At 40.5% G+C, this 23,557-nt stretch overlaps 1 protein-coding gene across 1 annotated transcript in view; it reads right to left on the reverse strand.

Annotated features, from left to right (window-relative positions):
- Positions 1 to 23,557, reverse strand: part of prkcz (protein kinase C, zeta) — a 183,747-nt gene that overhangs the window by 38,637 nt on the left and 121,553 nt on the right. Inside the window, exons 7-11 of the mRNA XM_079673749.1 lie at positions 8,598 to 8,845; positions 7,702 to 7,788; positions 4,040 to 4,175; positions 3,767 to 3,854; positions 1,451 to 1,570 (exon numbers count right to left, since the gene is read on the reverse strand). Of these exons, the coding sequence (XP_079529875.1) occupies positions 1,451 to 1,570; positions 3,767 to 3,854; positions 4,040 to 4,175; positions 7,702 to 7,788; positions 8,598 to 8,845 (679 nt within the window). The remainder of the gene's footprint in view (positions 1 to 1,450; positions 1,571 to 3,766; positions 3,855 to 4,039; positions 4,176 to 7,701; positions 7,789 to 8,597; positions 8,846 to 23,557) is intronic.

A 23,557-nucleotide genomic window follows, 5' to 3' on the forward strand; every position in this document is an offset into this window, starting at 1 on the left:
GTTCATTTGGGATGATAAACCCGCCCGTCTTAAAAAATCAATTCTTCAGCTCCCCAAGTCGGAGGGTGGCTTGGCACTCCCGAACTTCCGTCACTACTACTGGGCCTCTAATATTAACCGACTCCTTTACTGGATTGGCCCCAAGACTCCTAACTCCAGCCCACCATGGGTTCACATGGAGATCTCCTCCTCCTCTAGCTCCTTACACTCTGTGATTTGCTCCCAACTTCCCGTAATGACGCACAAAATCTCAGTCAACCCAATTGTTACCAGTACTATTAAGATTTGGCTTCAATTCAGAAGGCAACATGGCTTACACAGAGCCTCAATCCTAGCTCCAATACTAAATAATCACTCATTCTCCCCATCCTGCTCGGACCCCACCTTCCGTATGTGGGCTGGTAACGGGCTTGTCACAATCAGTAATCTTTACAAGGATGGGGTTTTCTCTGACTTTGCATCCTTGTCAGCCAAATATCACCTGCCAAATAGTCATCTTTTCCGCTTCTTCCAAATTATACATTTTGCTCAAAAGCAATTTCCCCATTTTCCCAACCGCCCCCCTGAGTCAGGAATTGACCAGTTGGGGGAAGAGACCTTCACTTCCCCCTTTCCTTATCTCCCTAATATATCGACCATTGCTTTGTTTGTCTTCTCTGTTTCCTCATGTAACTTGCAGTACCATTATTTCCCTGGTATTTATTTTTACTGACTAATAACATGAAGAAGCATCTGTATTTTTATGTAATTTTCAGTTATTGGTCTTCGTATTTCATGTCATTTTTATCCCCTTTTATTTTTTTTATTTTTTTATGTTGGTGTTTTGTAACTTTTTGATTGATGTCTTGTTTATAATTTGATCATAGCCCATAGGGGTGAGGGTGGGGGGGTGGGGTAACTATTTAGTCTTCCTACAGACCATCTTCTCTACGTGTGTACCTAATGTATTGCAACTGTGATGTCTGTCAAAAAGCCAATAAAAAGATTTTGAAAAAAGAAAAAAATAATTCCATGCCAGCACATTTTTTAAAAGCACAGTCCTGCCTCCCCAAATAATGAAAACATGTTCAGACCCAGCTATAATTTGATCATTTATGATAGCTGTTTCATAATATTACTTTTTGGTATTGTTGCTTTTACAGGGTAGCGTTATGCCTCATAACCCTAAAATACATGTTTTTTACTGACAGCATTGAGAAACTACACGTGCAATAAAAAGTAGAGTACAGTAGCAAAGGGTTTCAAAATAATAACCTGTGTTTTCGCGGTCCTCGACGGCCGTGCATACAGGTGTGTATCTCACATGCGTGTATCTCACAGGTGTGTATCTCACAGGTGTGTATCTCACAGGTGTGTATCTCACAGGTGTGTATCTCACATGTGTATCTCTCACAGGTGTGTATCTCACAGGTGTATTCAACTCTATGTATAGTTATCTCCTTCCCCTCACCTTGGAAGAGGTACTCCTCTGTGTTCATGTCAGGATTGTCGGTGATAATATCAAAAGGGGATCTCCCAGCCATCATCTCAAACATCAGCACGCCCAGAGCCCACCAGTCCACACTGAAGCCTGGGGGGGGACACAACAAAATACATTCTTAAGACAAACAAGACTCAGAGAAACTAATTATCATTGTTATGAATGACCAACTCAGGCATGTTTGGTCAATGGTGAAAGTTGTTCTCTCTGTACACGCACTACTACTAAGAAATGTGCCAGATGCAGTTAAGGCTAAATACATATCAGTATGTAGTCCCTCTACTGGGACATTTCTCTATGCTTTAACGTTCAAAAAGCTCTTTTTCACATACTGCCTGTGCTGCAGCTCCTCTTTTCACCCTCTGTCTGAAACCAGAGCCCAGTCTGCTCTGATTGGTTAGCTCAACCGCTTAGAATTGTCCCGCCCCCTATCACGTCCATGTGTTAGAGCACTAGCCAATAGAAGTACAAGTGTTATATAGGGATGTCACTATATTAAGGAAGTAAACAGACCATTGAAATGCACACATACCTATAAAACACAGTACAGGAGAGGGAACACCCAAAAAACAGAATGGGGCCTTAAATGGTGTTGATCCTAGCGTTTATTTCCGATTTGCTTTTCAACCGATGAACCCTCTAAAATCCTTTTAATTATACCTTCATTTAAAACAAAGATCCACTGTGAGGCGTCTTTTTGTAATTAGGGCCCACAACTGAATGTTCATGCTTTTAAAGAGCATCTTGAAGTTTTTTTTTTTTTTCTACGTTTATGCTTAAATTAAAAAAGTGAATGTAGGATTTGATATGTTTTACGAGACATAAGGGCAGGAATTCAGAGGGAAAGGAGCAATTTTGAGTTCTGCTCTTAAAAACGGCTTTTTTTTAAAAGGTCATACGTCAAACGCGTCATATTACATCACAAAGGGTAAACATCTCCGCTCTCTGACCACGGGTATAGTTAGTAGTTGCGTTGAGTTGAGCGGTTGTGTTTTAGTGAGCTGGTATTTTTCGGTAGTTTTACATTGTATTTCACCATTTGTAATCATGGTGCAGTATTGTGTTTGTGCAGGTTGCACAAATACCAGCCTGACAGGACATCGAGTCCACAGTAAAAAGGACCGGAGCTAGCGTTCTTTCCTGGGTGCATTGTGCATCCACCTCCCTGCAGCACATACTCTCCACAGCTTTATCAGGAAACCGTATTACATCTCTCTCCCCCCCCCCCCCCTTCGCTGCTCTCTCTCTCTCTCCCCTCCGGTACACGGCACCGTAAGACGTAGCGTGGAGTTGCATTAGGTAACGCTGTGGTGGCTGTACTGCTCCAGCCGTCTCCTTTGTGTTTGTTTGTTTCCCCCTGTCTGTGTTGTTTGTGTGTGCATGGTGGCTGTCACTCCTGGCTCCCGGCTCAACCTCCACTCACCTGCTGCAATCAGCTGTGCACCCTCCCCGACTACACACCTGCTTTCCATCAAGCCATTTACAACAGCATATCAACGGAGGCTCCACAACCTTTCTCCGCCAGATCGTCAAGTATCAGCCATATCTCGCGTCTCCCCTCCGGTACACAGCACTGTAGTGTGGAGTCGCATTAGGTAACGTGAGATACGGCTTATACTTGCGCATTAGTTTCTGTTATGGATCAGTATCAACAGTCCTGCCAGTAACGTTACTATATTATCAATGCTACTTTAGTTATAGCCTGATATATGATAGCTAACTTCACAATGTTGTGATGTGACGTTAGCTAACATTCTGTAGCTAACGCCGGTCACTCACCAAGATAGCTGCCCAGTTCTCCACTGGTTCTCCTCACACCACAGCTCAATTTCTCTCCGATGGCCATTATTTCTTCTAATCCTTGGCTGCTCCTAGTCTATTGGACGCCTAGCAGGCTCATAATTATAAGGTTGTGGTCCGTCATATGCATTCGAATATTCATGTTCAACTTCTTCTGTGTCTTCTGTGTCGAAACTAGCATTGGGATCCATGTTTATTAATACGTTACACCGGCCGCTCTCCCCCTTGTTTCTCCCATTTTACGTCACACGCGGGAGGTCACGTGCCGAGGATTTTTTATGCGGAAGTGAAAATGTCTTACAAAAACGACGCCAGATGTCACTGTAGTGTATATTTCTGTATATTTTTTTGAAAATCTAGTGTATTCATCTTTTTCCTACACATTTATTCACAGGTGTCTTTAACCTGGAAGTTACTCTTTAAGATCAGTCCTGTGTTTATGGACTGTTGGTTAATCAAAGGTAGTTCTTGTATTTCGGTACTCACCATAGTCCTCTCCTCGGAGGATCTCAGGGGCGATGTAGTTGGGTGTTCCACAGAAGGTACTGGTGGTGTCCCCTGGTCTGATCCCCTCCTGGTGAGGTGTAGGAGGAGGAACAGGGTGGATTGATAATAAATAAAGTATATGATGTGCGAGAACACAATTGATGGACAAAAAACAAAGAAATCAGTACTTCCAGTCGATACTGATCTACTGCATTATTGATCATCCACGCTAGCCGTCCACACAGTGGACTGAAAAATCAATGCGTGTCTTACCTTGCACATGCCGTAGTCTGTGAGCTTGATGTGTCCCTCGTGATCCAAAAGAACGTTGTCCAGCTTCAGGTCTCGGTAGATGATGCCCTTTTCATGCAGGAAGTTCAGAGCGATACAGATTTCAGCAGCATAAAATCTGTGAAGAGAGAAATGCACAAAATGATGTTTCTAACCTGCCCTTGAGGGCCTACATCAGGCCAAAGATCTCCTCTGGCACACAACATGACAGATTATCTATAGCCTGTGGTAGCTGCACATGTGTTGCCTTCACTCATAAAAGGATTAAAACACAGCTGGTGCTTTCACTCTCTTGTAGCACTCCAGGTGAAAAATATATTTTGTGGTTCTTTTCATAACCGCACTGTCCGTCAAGCCATTTGCATTTTGCGATGCAATAACAAACCAATTCAATGCAAAGCGGCGAATGTAAACAATAACATCTCTACAGCATTTATGCTATATTAAAATGATGGATGTTAATGGAGCAGCCACCAGTTTGGCTGAGCCCTGATCGATTCAAACTCCATTCAGAAAACAAGAAACAAGGTTTGCTTGTCTTCTTCAGACAGACTTGACAAAGCATGAATTCTGAACTTTTTACAAATCAGCGTCAAGATGCATTTATCTCTTTTTTGATTTATTTTTACAAATCACTGTAGTAAACCAGATAGACGGGAATTAACACAATTGACCACATGGTCTGAAGTGCCAAAGTTGGAGAGTGCATTCATAGCCCCCAGAGGATGGACCCATTCCATTCTGAACACTGTAAGCTTTAATCATAGTGCCATCATCAAGACTACATGTCTTCTGATCAGACAGATCACCAGGATATCTGCTGAGAACATACATGCTAAAGAAGTAATGAACCGACTTGAACCAACCACGCTTACGATCAACTTGTTAACCTTCTAAAAGCTACAGCCTCCAGGGCTGAAGACTCCTTTAACGAGGGGAAATGTTAAGTACATTCACTGTGCCTCCAAATCATTACTCAAACTTAAAAAAAAAATAATAGCAGCCGTGCAGCAGGCATGGTTATTTCTAAATGATCAGTGATTTTTAGAGGTGCAAAGAGCTTCCTTAAGTAGATTATCCCCCTCATGGTGAACATATATTTATAGCAAACATAACCCTCTTGTTTTGACCGTGATTGGATGTTCTTGTTGTGCTTCTTGGTGAGTCAGTAGCGTTTCCTCTCCATGTGTAGGTAGAGTTTTTTCTGTCTCTGGTAGATAAGCCTTCATTAGCAGTGACGGGCCCCCGCCTGCTGTAATTCCACGATTGTCAAACAGTGAGGGAGAGACTGTCGTGGAGAGATGTTTGACATCACAAATCCCACATCGCTCCCCCACGCTCTCTCTGTGACAGCCTCCATTGTACGCCGTGGCTCTGGTGCTTACATCAGACTGATAGAAGCTGCATCCTATCAGCAGCATCCATCGCCCACCGGCCCGCCTCTCCCACGGCGCGGGGGAATGCAGCAGGGCTCTCTCTAAGTGCGCTGCTCATGAATATGAACAATCATTATGAGTGATTAACATGCTGCTTTGCATATGTACAGCCACTGTCTCCAGAATACAGATTGCAGGGGCCGATAGGGGCCAACGGTGCCTCTCTAAATTACCCAGCCTTTGATCCGGCATTTATCAGAGCCGCAGTTGGAATGCCCCGCAAGTGCCTAGGCACGATGAATTATGGGTGCTCATTATATTTCTTAGTGGGGGGAAAAATAAGAGTAACATTGGATGTTGGCAGCGCAGCCACGTGCATGGAGCTGCTGAAGCACCGCATTAGGGTTTATGAGGAGAAGAGGTTTGTGGTGCAGGAGCGCTTGAGACTGGAGATCTTCTAACACGTGCACAGTGCACCACAAAACGCATGATGCTTTCATGAAACTGATCTTTATGTTCTAGCAAACATACTCCACACCATGTGATTTACATAACATACTTTAAAGAGGACATGGGACATGTATCCATGCTTTAATGTTCAGAAGGCTCTTTATTTCTCTCGTACTGCCTGTGCTGCAGCACCTCTTTTCACCCTCTGTCTGAAACCAGAGCCCAGTCTGCTCTGATTGGTTAGCTGGCCAGCTTGTGATTGGTCAACAGCTTAGAGATGTCCCGCCCCTGAGCCTTTCACGTACAATGCAATGGAGGCTAGCCAATAGAAGCATGAGTGTTACAAAGTGATGTCACTATGTTAATGAAGAAAACAAAGGAGTCCAATTGAGGCGTTTCAGGCAGTGTATGGGAGAGAAACTCCCTCTGGAGGGAACACAGGGATTGTAGTCTTTGTAGAGCATTAACATGCACACAAACCTATAGAACACACTGCAGAGAAGGGAAAAGCCCAACAAGCTAAATCGGGCCTCTTAAATGTTTCAACCCAGACATTTAGTCTTGTGTATAGATGTGTTTTCTGTGGAGCTACCACACACAGTCCTGTTCACCATTTACATGCTCCCCCTCGGCCAGATCATCGGACATCATGGACTCAATTTCCACTGTTACGCTGATGATACCCAACTGTATCTCAGCACCACTCCATCCTCCCAGCTCCCCCCTCAGTCTCTCATCAACTGCCTGCATGACATCAAAGCATGGATGTCATGCAACTATCTCAAACTAAACAGCAGGAAAACAGAGCTCATGGTTGTGGCACCCAAGGCGCTGCTCCAGAAGGTTGGTGACTTCATCCTCGAGGTTGAAGGCTGCTCCATCTCCCCATCTCCTGAAGCCCGCAACCTGGGTGTCATCCTCGACTCCACCCTCTCCTTCCACTCCCACGTCAAGTCTGTGACCAAATCGGCCTTTTTCCATCTAAGGAACATTGCAAGACTCCGACTGTCACTCTCGGAGTCGGTCGCCGAAACCCTAGTCCATGCGTTTGTCACCTCCCGCTTGGACTACTGCAATGGTCTCCTGTTTGGGGTTCCGAACAAAACCCTGGACAGGCTCCAGTATGTCCAAAACTGTGCTGCTAGGGTACTCACACATACAAAGCCGTGGCAGCACATCACTCCTACCCTCATCCACCTCCACTGGTTGCCGGTCAAGTCCCGCATCACCTACAAAGTCCTCCTCCTTACCTACAAGTCCCTCCATGCCCATGCCCCCCAGTACCTACCGGACGTCCTTCACCCTCATGCCCCACCCCGGAACCTGCGGTCTTCAGGCTCTGGCCTGCTTACCACCCCCAGCACCAAACTGCGAACCTTCGGGGACAGAGCCTTCAGTGTGGCAGCCCCCACCCTCTGAAACTCTCTCCCTGCGGAGATCCGCAACATCCCCACGCTTGACGCCTTCAAAAGGGCCCTCAAGACCCATCTGTTTACTTACTTTGCCTTTGGCCCCTAATCTATTTGTTATTTTTGTCTGTCTGACTGGTTGTCTGATTGCCTTTATTTTGTTATGTTTGTTTTGCCCTGTTCTTCCTCGTAAAGCGACCTTGGGTCCCATGAAAGGCGCTATATAAATCTAAGCTATTATTATTATTATTATTATACATTCACACACTTCCTCTGATCACACAGGGTGTTCCTGGAGGCCCACAGCAGTCCCTCTACCTGGTCCTGGCTTTTGACTTTTACAGTACAACATTTGGCAAAGATAAAGCGATGTAGACAAGCTATATGTGTACAGGAACAGGATGCTCACCTTGCATGTTCTTCCGGAAGCTTCCTTTGTCGTTGCATATGAAACATCATGTCCCCGCCATTCACATATTCAATCACCAGGAATAACCTGCAAAACCGAGCATGATGGGAACATCTTAGGTCTTAATAGGCAGAAATAAAGAAATACATAATGACAGATGATATCATAAGGAGTCCAGTTATAAAAGATAATATGAGCTCATCACTTTAATTTCAATCCATATGCTTCTTTAGAAGGTATATTCCACATCCAAATACAAAACACAATAAATGTACCTGCTGTAGATTATACAAACAATATTATTCCTCTATTCTATGCAGTCCCACATAACTCTTGTTTCAGTGAAATGAACATGGCCAGGAATATATGATCTGTCAGCTTTTGTGTTTGCATTATAGCTGAGAGGAATGTAATACTATTGCTAATTCAACTCTATGTTTAAATGTCTTTGTATGGTATGGCTGGGTCCTCCATTTGTTTTTGAAGATCACCACACAAGACACTCTTCTAAAGAAAAAATTACACCACGTTATTATTTTTCACGAGTGAAAACTGAGGACACATCAATGCAGAAGGCAATTAGGAGATCATAATAATCTGAATAATATATAAGGTAATGAAAGGGAAGGAAAACTATCAAAAATACCCAGGACCAATTCATAAAATATACAATATCCACATATTAATGCACATAATGTTGTGGTTGGATCTTCGAGATGTTGGAGCTTTTGTTGGATTTGCACCTTAAGAACTAAAATGGTGATATTGCATGAAATGATAGGAAATATACCAGCTTGATGATTGAATAAAGAGCAGAGCATCATCAGAGAGTATTCTGAAAGGTCCTGTCAGGTGTGTGAGCTGCAGCTGAGATGTCAGCCCCCTCATGCTCTTACCGACTTTCTGTCTGGAAACAGGAGTGAAGGCCTACTAGGAATGGATTGGTGGACGCCTGCTCGAACACATGCTTCTCTGTCTGCACCCAGTCGATATCCTGGAGAGGGGGGGGGGGAGACGGGGGTGGAGATAACGTATTAACAATCAATGTGTCTGATCGATACACTTTCTCTGTGGTTAAACAGAGAGGGGGAGACACGCCATGCCACAGATACACAATTCTAAAAGACGGGCCATTACCTCCAGTCTCTGGTCATTACCCAGGGCATTGTTAGTGAGAGATAAAGAGCCACTCCAGGTTGCAAAACCATCGCAGATCTACCCAAAGACCGGTAGCTTCCTGAGGAGCCACCATGTGCCTTTGGTCAGTGGACTGTTTTGGCCCATTTCAGAGGAAACGGAGCAGCTATTCACCTTCTTACCTTTATTTTGAAGCTCTTTTCATAACGGTATTGTCTGTCAAGCCCTTACATTTGCTTTGTGCGTCGCAAGATGGAAATAAAGAGTAAGATGAAAACAACAGTATTAATGCTCTATCCAGAGCAGAGGTGTGAAACTCATTTGAGTTCAGGGGCCACATTTGACCTCAAGTGGGCCAGAGCAGTATAATCCTATAAATAACCACAATTTCAAATTGTTCCCTTTGTTTTAGTGCAAAAAGGAGATTCTTAAAATGTTCACATTTAATGAAGTATCTATACACAGCACCATACAAACTAAAGGCGGAGCTGCCGTCACTATGTATACAATGTAAGCATAGCAAATGCATAAAAGTTGTGAAAACTGGGGTTCATGTCTTTTCTGCAATTTGTACAATCTGAAAAGTCAACCCGCAGGCCAGATTGGAACCTCTGACGGGCAGGTTTTGGCCCCCGGGCCATATGTTTGACACCCTGAATTAGACAATGTTATGTCCAAGGTTAGCCTGTTTGATTTGAACTCCATGCAGAAAACAAGAATTTAAGAAGTTGTTTTCTTGTTTACTGCAGACAGACTTCACAAAGCACCATACCTTTTTACAAATTAGCATCATGGTTTAGGTATATTATATTGTCAACATTTGTACCCAATAATATCATGACACAAATTGGGAGAGGTTCAAAAGTTAAGTTGATATCGCTGTGTTAAACCAGATTCATGAATATAATGACCCCACGGTGTAAACCAGAGCGGCAGAGCCAATCGTGGCCCTGGAGGATAGACCCTTTCCATTCTGAAGACAAACAGTCCAGATAACTCAGTCAGCTGCTAAAAACATGTTAATGCTAAAAGAAGGAATAAAGCCACTATATCAGTGAGTTTCCTGCAAACAGATTATAGCATAAATGCACTTTCAGGTTCATCTCTATCTGAAGTTAAAGCATGCAATGAGGGGCTGACGTGTTGGAGCTGAGAGAAATGTTTCGGTTATTGTGGTAACTCATTATATTGTGTGCAGGCAAAGACATTACAGGGATGGAATTATTATTATTTGACGAGGGTTTATCAAGTCTTTTAATCGTACGTTGCAGCACAGTCAGACCAGTTTTACAGAAGCTATTTTTAATCTTTTTATTTTGTAAGGATAAAAAAAGACAAATATGGTTAAATCCTACATTTTTCTTTGAGTTAAAACACATAATATATTTTGAAAGTAATTGCCGGACTTTTTAAATGCTCCGGAGTTATTCTAATTGTTTGGATAACTGAAGCGAAACAGCAGGTAAAAAGGAAGGGGTTTAAATAATAAAAAAGGTTCCTTTAAGTATGGCCACTGACATGAATAACCTTCAGTATCTGAGCAAAGGTCCGTTTTCCATCATTGTTATCAGACAGCTGTGGTTTGAATTGTCCGCACTTCAGTTACAAAGCTGAGTGCCTATAGCCGGAGCCGGAGATGTTTTATGCCGATTTAAAGTGTCATTAAGTTGATGATGGTTCATCTTTTATGTATATTTTGTACTTGATACTAAATCCCTCCTGGTAAACTCATTATTACTTGAGGAATCTCTAATTATGCAGAATATGCAACGACAACATCTCTTGTATTGGCTCCTTTAGTAGTTTGTCTGTGAGAGCTCCCTTTGATGTCAGTACCAAAGAGATACATGATTAAATGAATGTGCATGAGTAGAGCCATGAATACATATCACAACATTAGAAAGATTAGATTGTTTCCTTAAATCCCATTCATTAGGGTAAAACTGCATTCGTGGATCTTTTGCTTTTTTCACAAGTCATTAGGATTTAACAATGTTTTAAAATGAAAGTGCTTATATGCGGAAGAGAAGAACATATTAGAAGATGTTGAGTGGAGTTGTGCAGCCTGTGACAGATGTTGTGCAGATGTTGGGTGCTGCAGGAGCTGCGGACAGTGATCCTGGTTGGAAACATCAGCCTGTGTTTTCTCTTTACTGCTCAAGAGTTATCTGTTGAACAATACCGCCATCTAGTGGTCTCCCACAGCACCAACAACTGAACAATCAACAGGAGGAAGCACTCATCACAATTTAGTTTTACATTTCTTTTAAACGTTTTTTTAGGATATGAATTGTGTTGCATGAATCCAACTGCCAAATATCAGTTTTCTCAGACTGTTTTGTGTTCGTTGGTGTGCAATGATTCTCTGATGAGCTTTGATTGATTGCTTCCACCTGTTGATTGTTCAGTTGTTGTTACTAGGGGATTGCACAATTGTATTATGTATGACAGAAAAAGTTTAAGAACCACTGCCTTAACATGGTGTCAGTCTATGTATTAAAGTTAATCATCATTACAGTGTGACAATGTAGTTACTTAACTAATGTTTACTGGGGCTGTTATAGGGCCGACTTTATAACTTCAAACAGGAAGGAACGGGAAGCTTTTAGAGCATTCAACATGTATTATTTACTAAATTTGACTATTTACTATTTGATTTAGAGGCAATCACTCGTCATCTGTGTCAACATGCTTACTGTTTTTCAACTCCTTTTTCCAGCAGCAGATTTTCTTAGCCTTTATTTAATGTAACATGCTGTCATATAATGTACAAATAAAGCCCACAGTCTTGCTCATTTTATATGCTGTAATCCAGCACAACACAACATACTGTTTAAATGAGGGCTGTCAACGTTCACGATCTTTTATCTATACTTCTTCGTTATGAAGATGAAACACAGATACATTTGTAATCGATTGAAAGCACTAGATAAAATCGATCATAATACAAAACAGGAGAGTTAAGTTAATTAAAAAATAATTCTGTAGTCTCTGTATCTAACTGTTATTTGACAATGAAATTATTTGTGTATTTAAAACACTGTTTTGTTGCAGCTTGGAACACATTTATAATTGCAAGGTATTGCTGAATAAAATAATGAGTAAAATGTTAGAGGTCAGGTGGGAAATACCCATCACAATGTCTTCAAGCCCATAGTGATAATTCAAAGTAAACCCACTTACCCACTTAACGGGAAGAAACTCAACTATCAGACAATATTAACAATTTTTAGCTAAACGAAACACAAGGGCAATACCAAGCCTCTGAATTAGCCCTGAGCAAAGAAATGCTAACGCACTTAGCACAGAACTCACGGTAGAAATACCTTAATACTTAACGGATCTGCACAAACAACATATCACATGAAAGCTGAGATTCCAAATATTCCAGAAGTATAAGTATCATCACTCTGCGACCAAAACTCAGGGCAGTGAATGTGAAACAAGACAACAAACAACTTAGCTTTACGGAGCCAAAACGGCAAAAAACATCTTACCTTTGCTGTTCTCTGATCAAAAGTTGTGTTCAATGGCATTAAAATGTGTAAAACGCCGCTAAAGGTTAATCTAATGTATCTGTGTCAATTTGAAATGATTACTGATAATCCATCTTCATATTTATGTCAATAACGGAGATTTCATATTAGCTGCTACGAGAGTGTATCACAGCTTCCGGTTTTGGGCATTCTGGCTACGCATCACTCATTCACCAATAGGTAATGTTTAGATGGATTTTAGGCACTTCCCCTCGATTCTATTGTCTCTAACCAGTGGCGACTGGTGGAAAATATTTTAGGTGGGGTTGTGGAAATGGTGACCAAACAATACTAGGGGGGGTCCGGGGCGATACTCCCCCGGTAAAAAAGAATTGAGAAAAGACCCCTTAAATGATGACTTCTGGTGATGTTAGAGGGGGGGGGGGGGGGGGGGGAGGACAAGTTGAGGCTTAAAAATATGAGAAGACTGATCAATACCTCCATAATCTTCAGTGTGGTTAGCTATGAATCTTCCAAAACTTCCAAACACCTTGTCCTGGACATAGTTTCTACAGTAGGCCCACACAAACTGCAGAACACCGGGGCTTTGGGAACACTCAAAATTACTTAAGATGATTTAATTCCCATTTAACCTGTTAAGGGGCTTTTCCCCCCCGTTTTTTTCCTCACAAAACTGTGTCTCAGGGCTTCTTAAAATGTAATAAACTATTCATGTGTCCTACTCATTTAACGGGAAGAAACTCAGCTAACTGATGATATGAACCATGTTTACCGAAACAAAACACAAGTCTCACAAGAAGCGTCTAAATGAGCCCTGAGCGAAAATATGCTAACGCACTCTAGGTATAAATCAATCGATATACTTATCGGATATGCACAAACAAGCTTAGCTAACAAGCTGAGATTCCACAGATTCTAGAAATATAAGTATCATCACAGCTTTAGGTAGCAAAACACGGAGATATGCTCACCTTTTGCTGTTATTCTGATCAAAAACGAGAAAAACGCGGCTGAAGGTTAATCCATAGGTTAATCCAATGTGTCTGTCACTTTGAAAAAATGATTGATAATCAATAATTCAATTTTTATGTCAAAAACTGACATATTAGCTGCTAATGATAGCTTCCAGAGTGTATGACAGCTTCCTGTTTTGTCTCCTTGGATACGAGTCCAAACAACTCACAGACTGCACCGGGCGCTGACGTAGGCGCCCTGTGACCATCAGATTTGACGACGCTGATTGGCTGAACTTGCACTTGCTGCACTCTCGTCTGGGCACTGTGCATAGTGCCCAGACGAGAGAGGGTAATGATACACGGGCAAGGCCAGGCAGGAAACATGTGACTTATCAGTAACTTTAGACATCGTAACACAATTTTAAACAAGGTTTTATTGTAGATTATACATTTGACTTATACCAATTATATAATATTGACCTTGTTTATTAAAAATAAAAATAAAAAATATATGTTTTTAATATATTTGTTTATTAATGTGGGAAGAGGGGGGGCGGCGCCCCTAGCGCCCCTATGGGCCAGACGCCACTGGCTCTAACTGTTAAAAAAAAAAGAGGTGTCAATCATCAAAATCGACCGAGGGGGACCAGAGATATGGCAAATCCACCCAAATGACCTCAGAAGTGAGTTTTTTGCGAAACCTCTCTAAAAGGTCAAATGTCACGTGTTTTGCATCAATCTTGATACAGGGTACTTATTATATGTTATAGTTTGTATTCCTAAAGCTTTTAGTCTACCATCCCATCATTCAAGGGTGGTTTTCACTATAAGTAATGTTTTTTTTTGTTGGACGGACACTATAATTTACATTTTTTTACCATGTTCAATCTGAATTTACTTTAAAATAAAAACATCTATATTGATTATGACACTTCTGCATCCAACTCACAGGTTTATCATTGCTTTGAGAAAAAAGATGATTAATTTACCCCTTTTAGAAGTGAAGTTATAGTAATTTGTTCTGGGAATCTCATTTTCGAGCCTGAGACCTGAAAAACAGGCTCGGGGCTTAACTACATGTATATGGGCTCAGAAAAGTCTCATAATGCACACATGCACACAGAAGGGTTCACACTTGTATTTCAGGATCCACAATTGTGTTTTTCAATGCACACACAAATGTGTTCCGTTTCATAAACATGTAAATAAAATCCAAATACAGAAAAAAGTTTTACATGTGTATTTTTGATCCTCACATATTTGTTTTCCATTTAAAACCTCTGAACCTGCAAACACAAACCGTGTGTGGGTTTTTTGAGACTCCCCTGACGGTCAGCCGATTTGTACTTGTAATTTTTTCTATCTACAGATGTAGCGATTCATTTCAGACAGTTTGAAACGCGAGGGCCGTGATCGGTACGTGATCTGCCCTCGCTCAAGGGAAAACCTCCAGCTTGACTTGAGACCGCCCCCGTGATAGATAAATGTAATTATAATGAAGCCAGCTGCAATGGATCATTGATCCATGTGCAGTGAGGTTCCACACTGGAGCTCATGCGAAATAAAGACAGATACAGTATGCTGGATGTACAGCGGAACTTTGTTAAGATCCATATGTCACGGATATCATACTCTGTGCTAAATAAGAGACATGTAATCATTTACAAAACATCACCATGTTGTTATTTAACAAAACAATGTTGTTTAGTCAAAAAAAACGAACGGGAGGAAATGCAGCCCGGCTCTTTAATCCTAATTTAATCATCATCTTCACCACGATAATGTATGTTTATGTTCGCCAAATTGACATAAAATCACTGACACATATGAATATACTGTATTCAACTTCATTAAAACGTTATTAACGTGCCTAAACTCAGTAATTCACCAAAAATATTTATATTTTAATGGAGCCTCGTCGGCAGATCAGGATCCCAAAGCGCAGGGGAGGGATCTTGGTCTGCATGACGGGTGTTATTTTCCCCATAAGGAACAAGTCGCTGCAAATTATCCCGCTTATTACATTGCCACAATCTCAACAAAGTAACGACATGACTCCCAATATTAATTTAAATGCTTTTATGGATTTAGAAAATGTTTTTATTGATTTAAAAAATAGTTGTATTGATTTAAATTGACATGCATCCGCTAAGAAAAATAGTCCGTTGTTACCGATTTTAAACAGTGTGAATGAAACGGCAGCTCTCTCCCCCCTCCCCCCCTGATCTTTCTTCTCCAGCAGCTAAATTAACTGTAGGTTACTCTGAGTGACCATAGACTGTATGTGACAAGCTTACAGTTAGTGACGTAACAACACCATAAAAGCTGGTGGGTTGAAAGCAATACGGGAGGTAAACATAACTAGAATAATTGTGATTTATTTATTGTGGCTTTTATGTTTTTAGGTATAAAATGTTATGTAGTTCAGGCTTATAGTTCATCCTTCTCTAAAAGCCTTCAACAATGACAATATTCAAAGTAATTTAATAAATCCATTGTAAAAAATAGCCTACTGTAAGTTAAGAAATCATTCCAATATGTACATCTTCGGATGTAACAACAATAACATTATAAATAGTAACATAGCTGAACATGGTATTGCACATTTAGCTTTGAGTGTTACTGACCTGAGATGTTTTTATTACATGAATTAAGGTGACTGAGGCTTTGGGATGCAAACTCATCTGTATGAAAAAGGTGACAAGGATCCGAGCCCCCGGCTCCCCCACCCCACGGAATATCGGCTTTAAAATTTGGAATAAAAGAGGATTTCAGCAGTCAGAACAACTAAAGCAGCAGTGTCAATAATAACAGAAACGCCAAAGAGTCACATCTAATAGAAATATATAAAAGCATTTATTTTAATTGTGTAGCAGTCAGTTTATAATTTTGGCGGCACTGTTGAGCATTTTGAAAATGTATTTTCATGCCTCTGTGCAAGGCTTAGTCTTTCTATCTTTATAGCCACATGGTGTAAAGTAACTAAGTTCATAAACTCAACAAGTACTATACTTGGGCACAATTTTGAGATACTTGTACTTTATTTAAGTATTTCAATGTTTTGCTACTTTGTTCTTCTACTCCACTACAGTTCAGAGGTACATGGTGTACTTCTACTCCCCTACATGTATTTAATACCTTTAGTTACTTTACAGATGTGGATGAATGATGTGAAATATAATCAAGTGTTAAATCAGACTTTAGTTCCACCTGGAGTAAATCCACAAGCAGTATACAAAGTACAGTACAGTATACAAAGTCATTCAAACTAGCTGCACCTTTACCAGCTTTGAGAACACTTTCATGATCAATCATTATAAAACATATCATATTATTCTGAAATGGAACAATCTGCACAATGACTACTTTTACTGTCGCTACTTTCACTATATTTTGATGAGAATACTTTTCTACTTTCACTTGAGGAACATTTTGAATGCAGGACTTTTACTGTAACAGAGTATTCCTACACTCTGGTACTTCTACTTTTACTCAAGTACAAGATCTAAGTACTTCTACTTTTACTCAAGTACAAGATCTGAGTACTTCTACTTTTACTCAAGTACAAGACTTGAGTACTTCTACTTTTACTTAAGTACAAGACCTGAGTACTTCTACTTTTACTCTACAAGATCTGTGTGCTTCTACTTTCACTCAAGTACAAGACCTGAGTGCTTCTACTTTTACTCAAGTACGAGATCTGAGTACTTCTACTTTTATTCTAGTACAAGATCTGAGTGCTTCTACTTTTACTCAAGTACAATATATATATATATATATATATATATATATATATATATATATATATATATATATACTTATACCACCTCTGTTTATAGCCTATGAAAAAAACTATTAGAAATAGAAGGCTAAAGCTAACGTTAGCAGATAGTGACAAAATATGCTAGCTAGCTAGCTCAACGATTCCTTAAATAATATTGCCACATAAAAACTTTTCAGTTCACATCACGCTCTGCCGCTCCGACAGGGAGCTCTGCTCTGAACACCTGAACGGCCCGTTCTAACAGCTGTTCACCAGCGGTCCAGTCTGTGCCACAGTGACTCCGCACGCGCAGTTAATATTAACGAACGCACCCGTAGGTAATGTAGCTGCTGAAGCTAGACCATCATCTCGGAGCAGCAGAGCCTTATTATACATCCATGAGAGCAGAGCCGACAGGCAGGAAGACTCGAGCACACAGCTCGCACTTCATTATAATATATAAAAAAAGAACACCATGCGTGTCATGATGGCACATAACAGCTCACGGCCGCAGATTACTCCGGGTCCCAGACCCCCCCATACCCTAAAAATATTTTTATTGCAGATCTACATGAAATGACATGAAATCACTGACAAATATGAATATACTGTATTCAACTTCATTAAAACGTTATTAACGTGCCTAAACTCAGGAATTCACTAAACATATTTATATTTTAATGGAGCCTCGTCCGCTACGCTTTGGGATCCTGATCTTGAAAAAATAGTCCGTTGTTACCGTTTTTTAAACAGTCTGAATGAAACGGCAGCTCTCAGCTGTGTATTTATACAACTAATGGCCCATCAACCAAAGCTCTCTCCCCCCCTCCCCCCTTGATCTTTCTTCTCCAGCAGCTAAATAAACTGTAGGTTACTCTGATTGACAAGCTTACAGTAGACACAACACTGTCATTGCAAGTGACCCTCAGTTCGTTGACTTTTATGTTCAACTGCTAAATTCGGTACTGATCAAAAATGGCTTCTACTGTACCTAAATACCTTAACACTAGAACCGCCAGAGGTTTTTGTATAGGCCTACCTAAAACCGTCAAATCCCGCTATTAGAATGCAATTTTTAACAACATAGGGTGCTACATAACACACTTTCAGGAAAAGTCACGGACTGGGAGATTTTAATATTTTATTGAAAAAAAGTTACATTGTACACACACAACACACATCACACAAATTGACCCGATTGGTGGTTCTAGTGTTAAATAAACTCACTAATTAATGAAACCAGTTCAATACGCATTATTCTTATTCTTATCATTCTTTATGAGCGCAGAAATAGTCTTAAAATCAGATCTGTTTTTTAAATGAAATCTGACGGCAGGCAGTTAGCTCTGATCACCTATGATAAATGTGCCGATTGTAAAGGTACAGATGGAGCACTGAATTTCAGACTCCAGCTTACAGCTTCCTGCCTACGACCTACCAAAGACCAGTATAGAGGAATGTTAAGCACTCCCACTATTTTCCAAGAGGGCGTTGCCAGATTTTCAATTTCAGGTTTTAACCAGGAGATGGCGCTTCATTCACAAATACAGAAAGACAAGTTTCATGGACTTTCAGTTGTGTTTTGAAGAGCATTTGAACACATCAATATTTTAGATCAACGAAAGTATATCTAATCTTGTAATTCAATAATATATAGTCTTTATATATTAAATAATCATATTATAATGTGAATGTTTACATTACACTTCTTTATTTGTTATGCTCATACTTTAACCTTTACAATCGTTTGCTTTAATATGCAGTATATCTTTTGTATATTTTTGTGTTTGCTTCCTCCTGCTCCCTTTCGGACACATACTGTATGATTTATTATTATTATTAATATGAAGATATTATTAAGATGTTACTTTATTGATTGAACATTTTAGTTTAGAATTTGCTGTCCCACGGTAATTCAGAAGGCTCACAGGTCACATTTCGACCATTATTTAAAACAATAGGTGCTTTCACACCGTCTACAGTTTGATTTGTATAGAGGGAGCTCTGTCAGTTTTCGAATTACCCATTTGCTTTCAGGGAGCCCTATTTTTCAGAGCACACCCTGCTACTAAATAGGTCACACGCACGCTCTGTTGACTGGCGCAGCAGCGCGGATACGATCAATTGCTATAAAAACACTCTTCTACTAATACAGACGGTGTCACTATGCCGGCAGATGTGGCCGTTGTTGAAGCCTCTTCAGGCTCCGCATCGGCAGGCCTCTCCCTCGGTGTGGAGCTGTCAAACTCGACCCTAACGCCGCTTAAAGCCGGCCAACTAAAAGTTGTTTTCCGTTCACGTTGTCATTTTTAGACTCCTTCGCTTCTTTGCTTGTGAATCCAAAAGCTGTGACGCTTGGCTGTTTTTGTTTTGCCATATTTTTTATTACAAAGCCAGAGTTAAAAAATATATCAATATGAACATTTCAAATACCGCGCCGGCATCACCGCCATAACCTTAGCAACGTAAGTAAGAATGCAGCGCCGCCACGTACAGATGGCAACACCCAGACATATTCACAAATATAAAACAAATATTCAGAAACTGTAATGAACAATAACTATTATTTATTTCAAGAACTGTTATTTACAGAAACTCAACAGTTCTAATCTGTGTGACACAAATATGCACGATTGTTTTGGGCTCCCCCTATTTATCTCAAAGTCAGCCTTCAGGGGAGCTCCCTCCCTCTTCGGGGGAGCCAAGCTCCCCCTAGCTCCCCCCCATTTCGAACAGTGTCTGTGGCTGAATGGCCAACGATTAGGTGCGGCGCATTTATCATAGGTGATCAGAGCTAACTGCCTGCCGTCAGATTTCATTTAAAAAACAGATCTGATTTTAAGACTATTTCTGCGCTCATAAAGAATGATAAGAATAAGAATAATGCGTATTGAACTGGTTTCATTAATTAGTGAGTTTATTTAACACTATAACCGCTAATCGGGTCAATATGTGTGATGGGCCATTAGTTGTGTAAATACACAGCTGAGAGCTGCCGTTTCATTCAGACTGTTTAAAAAACGGTAACAACGGACTATTTGTCTGAGCGGATGCATGTCAATTTAAATAAATACATACAACTATTTTTTAAATCAATACATACAACTATTTTTTAAATCAATAAAAACATTTTCTAAATCCATAAAAGCATTTAAATTAATATTGTGATTCATGTCGTTACTTTGTTGAGAATGTGGCCATGTAATAAGCGGGATAATTTGCAGCGACTTGTTCCTTATGGGGAAAATAACACCCTTCATCCAGATGAGGATCCCTCCGCTACGCTTTGGGATCCTGATCGACCGACGAAGCTCCATTAAAATATACATATTTTTGGTGAATTACTGAGTTTAGGCACGTTAATAACGTTTTAATGAAGTTGAATACAGTATATTCATATGTGTCAGTGATTTCATGTCAATTCGGCGAACATAAACATAAATGATCCTGGTGAAGATGATGATTAAATTAGGATTAAAAATCGAGAGCCGGGCTGCATTTCCTCCCGTTCGTTTTTTTCAACTAAACAACATTATTTTGTTAAATAACAACATGGTGATGTTTTGTAAATGATTACATGTCTCTTATTTAGCACAGTGGTATGATATCCGTCACAAATGGATCTTAACAAAGTTCCGCTGTACATCCAGCGTACTGTATCTGACTTTATTTCACATGAGCTCCAGTGTGGAACCCCACTGCACCCCCTGGTGGATCAATGATCCATTGCAGCTGGCTTCATTATAATTACATTTATCTATCACGGGGGCGGTCTCAAGTCAAGCTGGAGGTTTTCCCTTGAGCGAGGGCAGATCACGTACCAATCACGGCCCTCGCGTTTCAAACTGTCTGAAATGAATCGCTACATCTGTAAAAGTATGAGCATAACAAATAAAGAAGTGTAATGTAAACATTTACATTATTATTATTATGATTATTTAATATATAAAGACTATATATTATGGAATTACAAGATTAGATATACTTTAGTATATTATCTAAAATATTGATGTGTTCAAATGCTCTTCAAAACACAACTGAAAGTCCATGAAACTTGTCTTTCTGTATTTGTGAATGAAGCGCCATCTCCTGGTTAAAACCTGAAATTGAAAATCTGGCAACGCCCTCTTGGAAAATAGTGGGAGGGCTTAACATTCCTCTATACTAGTCTTAAGCAGGTCGTAGGCAGGAAGCTGTAAGCTGGAGTCTGAAATGAAGTGCTACATCTGTATAGCCAATCAGATGTCTCCTTCATTCTAAGCCAATCACATGAGCACGCCCCCACGAGGGTATGATTTCTTGCGTTCATATACGCATTTTGCACATTCCGGTCAGCTCGCTAAAGAGAGGGCGGAGCTTCAGGTAGTGATGGCAAAATGAAGCTTTGAATGAAGCGTGGAACCACTTGGACAATTGTGTCGGAAATAGGTTAATTTCTCGAAGCTTCAGTTACAGCGACCTCTCCTGGCGAAGTGCAAGGCTGCGGTGGGTTTAACGTATCTTTGCCTTGAAAAATATTCGATGGACACACACACTAAGACTGAATATCATGTTCTATTTTCAATTAAAGATTGATAATTGTTTGTATTGGGTTATTGAGAAGAGACTAGAGAGTGCTGGACATGTTTTTGGGCGGAGAGGGCCTTTTATCAGTCATTAAAGTATTAAAGTTGAAAAGCAATGATTAAAGGTTTAACTATTCCGGGCTTTGAACATGGAGGACATCGCCGCACCCTGGCCGCTGGCTCTATCCACTGGGCTATCTATTCCTTAAACCATTGAAGTGTTTTTATATTACTCATTCTCTTTTTGTTAACAACTTCTCCACATTTCGAAGTGTTTTCACGAGCCAGAACGACCTATTTTTCTTCCTGGCTTGCTCTATAATGATCCAATTCAAATGCAATGCCAACTACAACTCAACAGCAACAACGCAAACTACGACAACAACCCACACATTGTGCATTGTTTTAGAGCGGTCATAAAGTGTTGAAGCGCTCAAATTTGAAACTGTTTCAACCTGTCACCTGTCAGAATCGAGACGAGGCAGTGCTGAGAGTGCGCAAAATGCGTACATGAAGCGCTACGTCATGAACGCAAGAAATCTACCCTTGTGGGGGCGCGCTCATGTGATTGGCTTAGAATTGAGGAGACATCTGATTGGCTATAGATAGAAAAAATTACAGGTAAGAATCGGGTGACCGTCAGGGGGAGTCTCAAAAAACCCACACACGAAGTGTGTATTATGAGACTGTTCTGAGCACATATAACTAAGCCCAACGACAGAAACCATGTTTGAAGATAACCCTCAAATTACTGCTCGTGAACTTTGATTTGTATTTTTGTACTGATCACACATCACCAGTATAGCACCTGAACTCTGCATTCATTCGTAAGAAGCCCCTATGGGCAAAAATATTTTCATACAGAGTACCCTAACATTACTGAGTGCTGTTTATCACATCATGTGATGAGATGTTACGGGGGGAATTGAGTATTTGGACTGAATGAATATAAACAGTGTTTGCCATAACGCTGTTGATCATAAACACATACATTGATAATTGAGGGTCGCGGCTTCCTCTTTCCCTTGTTGTGATATTGTAGATGGCTCATGGTTGCACACACAGTGACCCATCCCTCCTCGCCACAGCACCAAGCGCCCCGGACAGTCCCTTTGTGCCTGTAGCCATCAGGCTGCACAAGAAGGGCTCAACAATGTGACACAAACTGGACATAATACAAATATATATAATATGTATATATGAACCAATATGTATATATGTTCACTTTAATTAATCTCTTATTTCATAGTTTTCTTTTAATCATTTTTATCTTTGATTTTATATCTTTAATTGTATTAATCTGTGTGAATCTGTGCTGTCCTGTTTCTCATCCTTACCCTGTTGCGGTTAAACTACTGAATTTCCCCACAGGGATTAATAAAGGTCCATCTTATCTTATTCATTAAGTGCCTGTTAGTCCACATCAAATGAAGACTAGTTAAGACATTGTGTGGCAACTGCCATTCTGAGGGGAGAGCTGAGAGGAACGCACATGTATGGCTTTACCAGTGTGGGATACCCTAAGAAGGGGCACACACAGACCCTCAGGACAAAGGAGACCCATCAGCTCACCAATGTGTTCTGGCCATGGACACATTTAGGTCTAGTGGCCTTCATCTCCCTCAGCTTGCTACATGTATGATTTATTTTTGCCTTTGCGTATCCAGACTCCATGCTCTTACTTTGAAATGCGGAACCAACATCATCAGCAGGCTATCAAAAAATGATTTTGTTCTTGTTTCACTGTATTCTCTATAAACACATGTCTGCATCTGAAAGCATGATCGCAGGGCAACAGGGGAAATATTTGTGTATCTTTAGAGCAGGGGTGGGGAACCTCCGGCCTCCGGGCCGTATACGGCCCGCGAGACCATTTGGTACGGCCCTCGAGGTAATTTATAAACACACGCAAAAAAAGAAAAAAAATTAAAGAAATCT

Source organism: Notothenia rossii (genome assembly GCF_949606895.1).
Source record: "Notothenia rossii genome assembly, chromosome: 4".
NCBI lineage: Eukaryota > Metazoa > Chordata > Actinopteri > Perciformes > Nototheniidae > Notothenia > Notothenia rossii.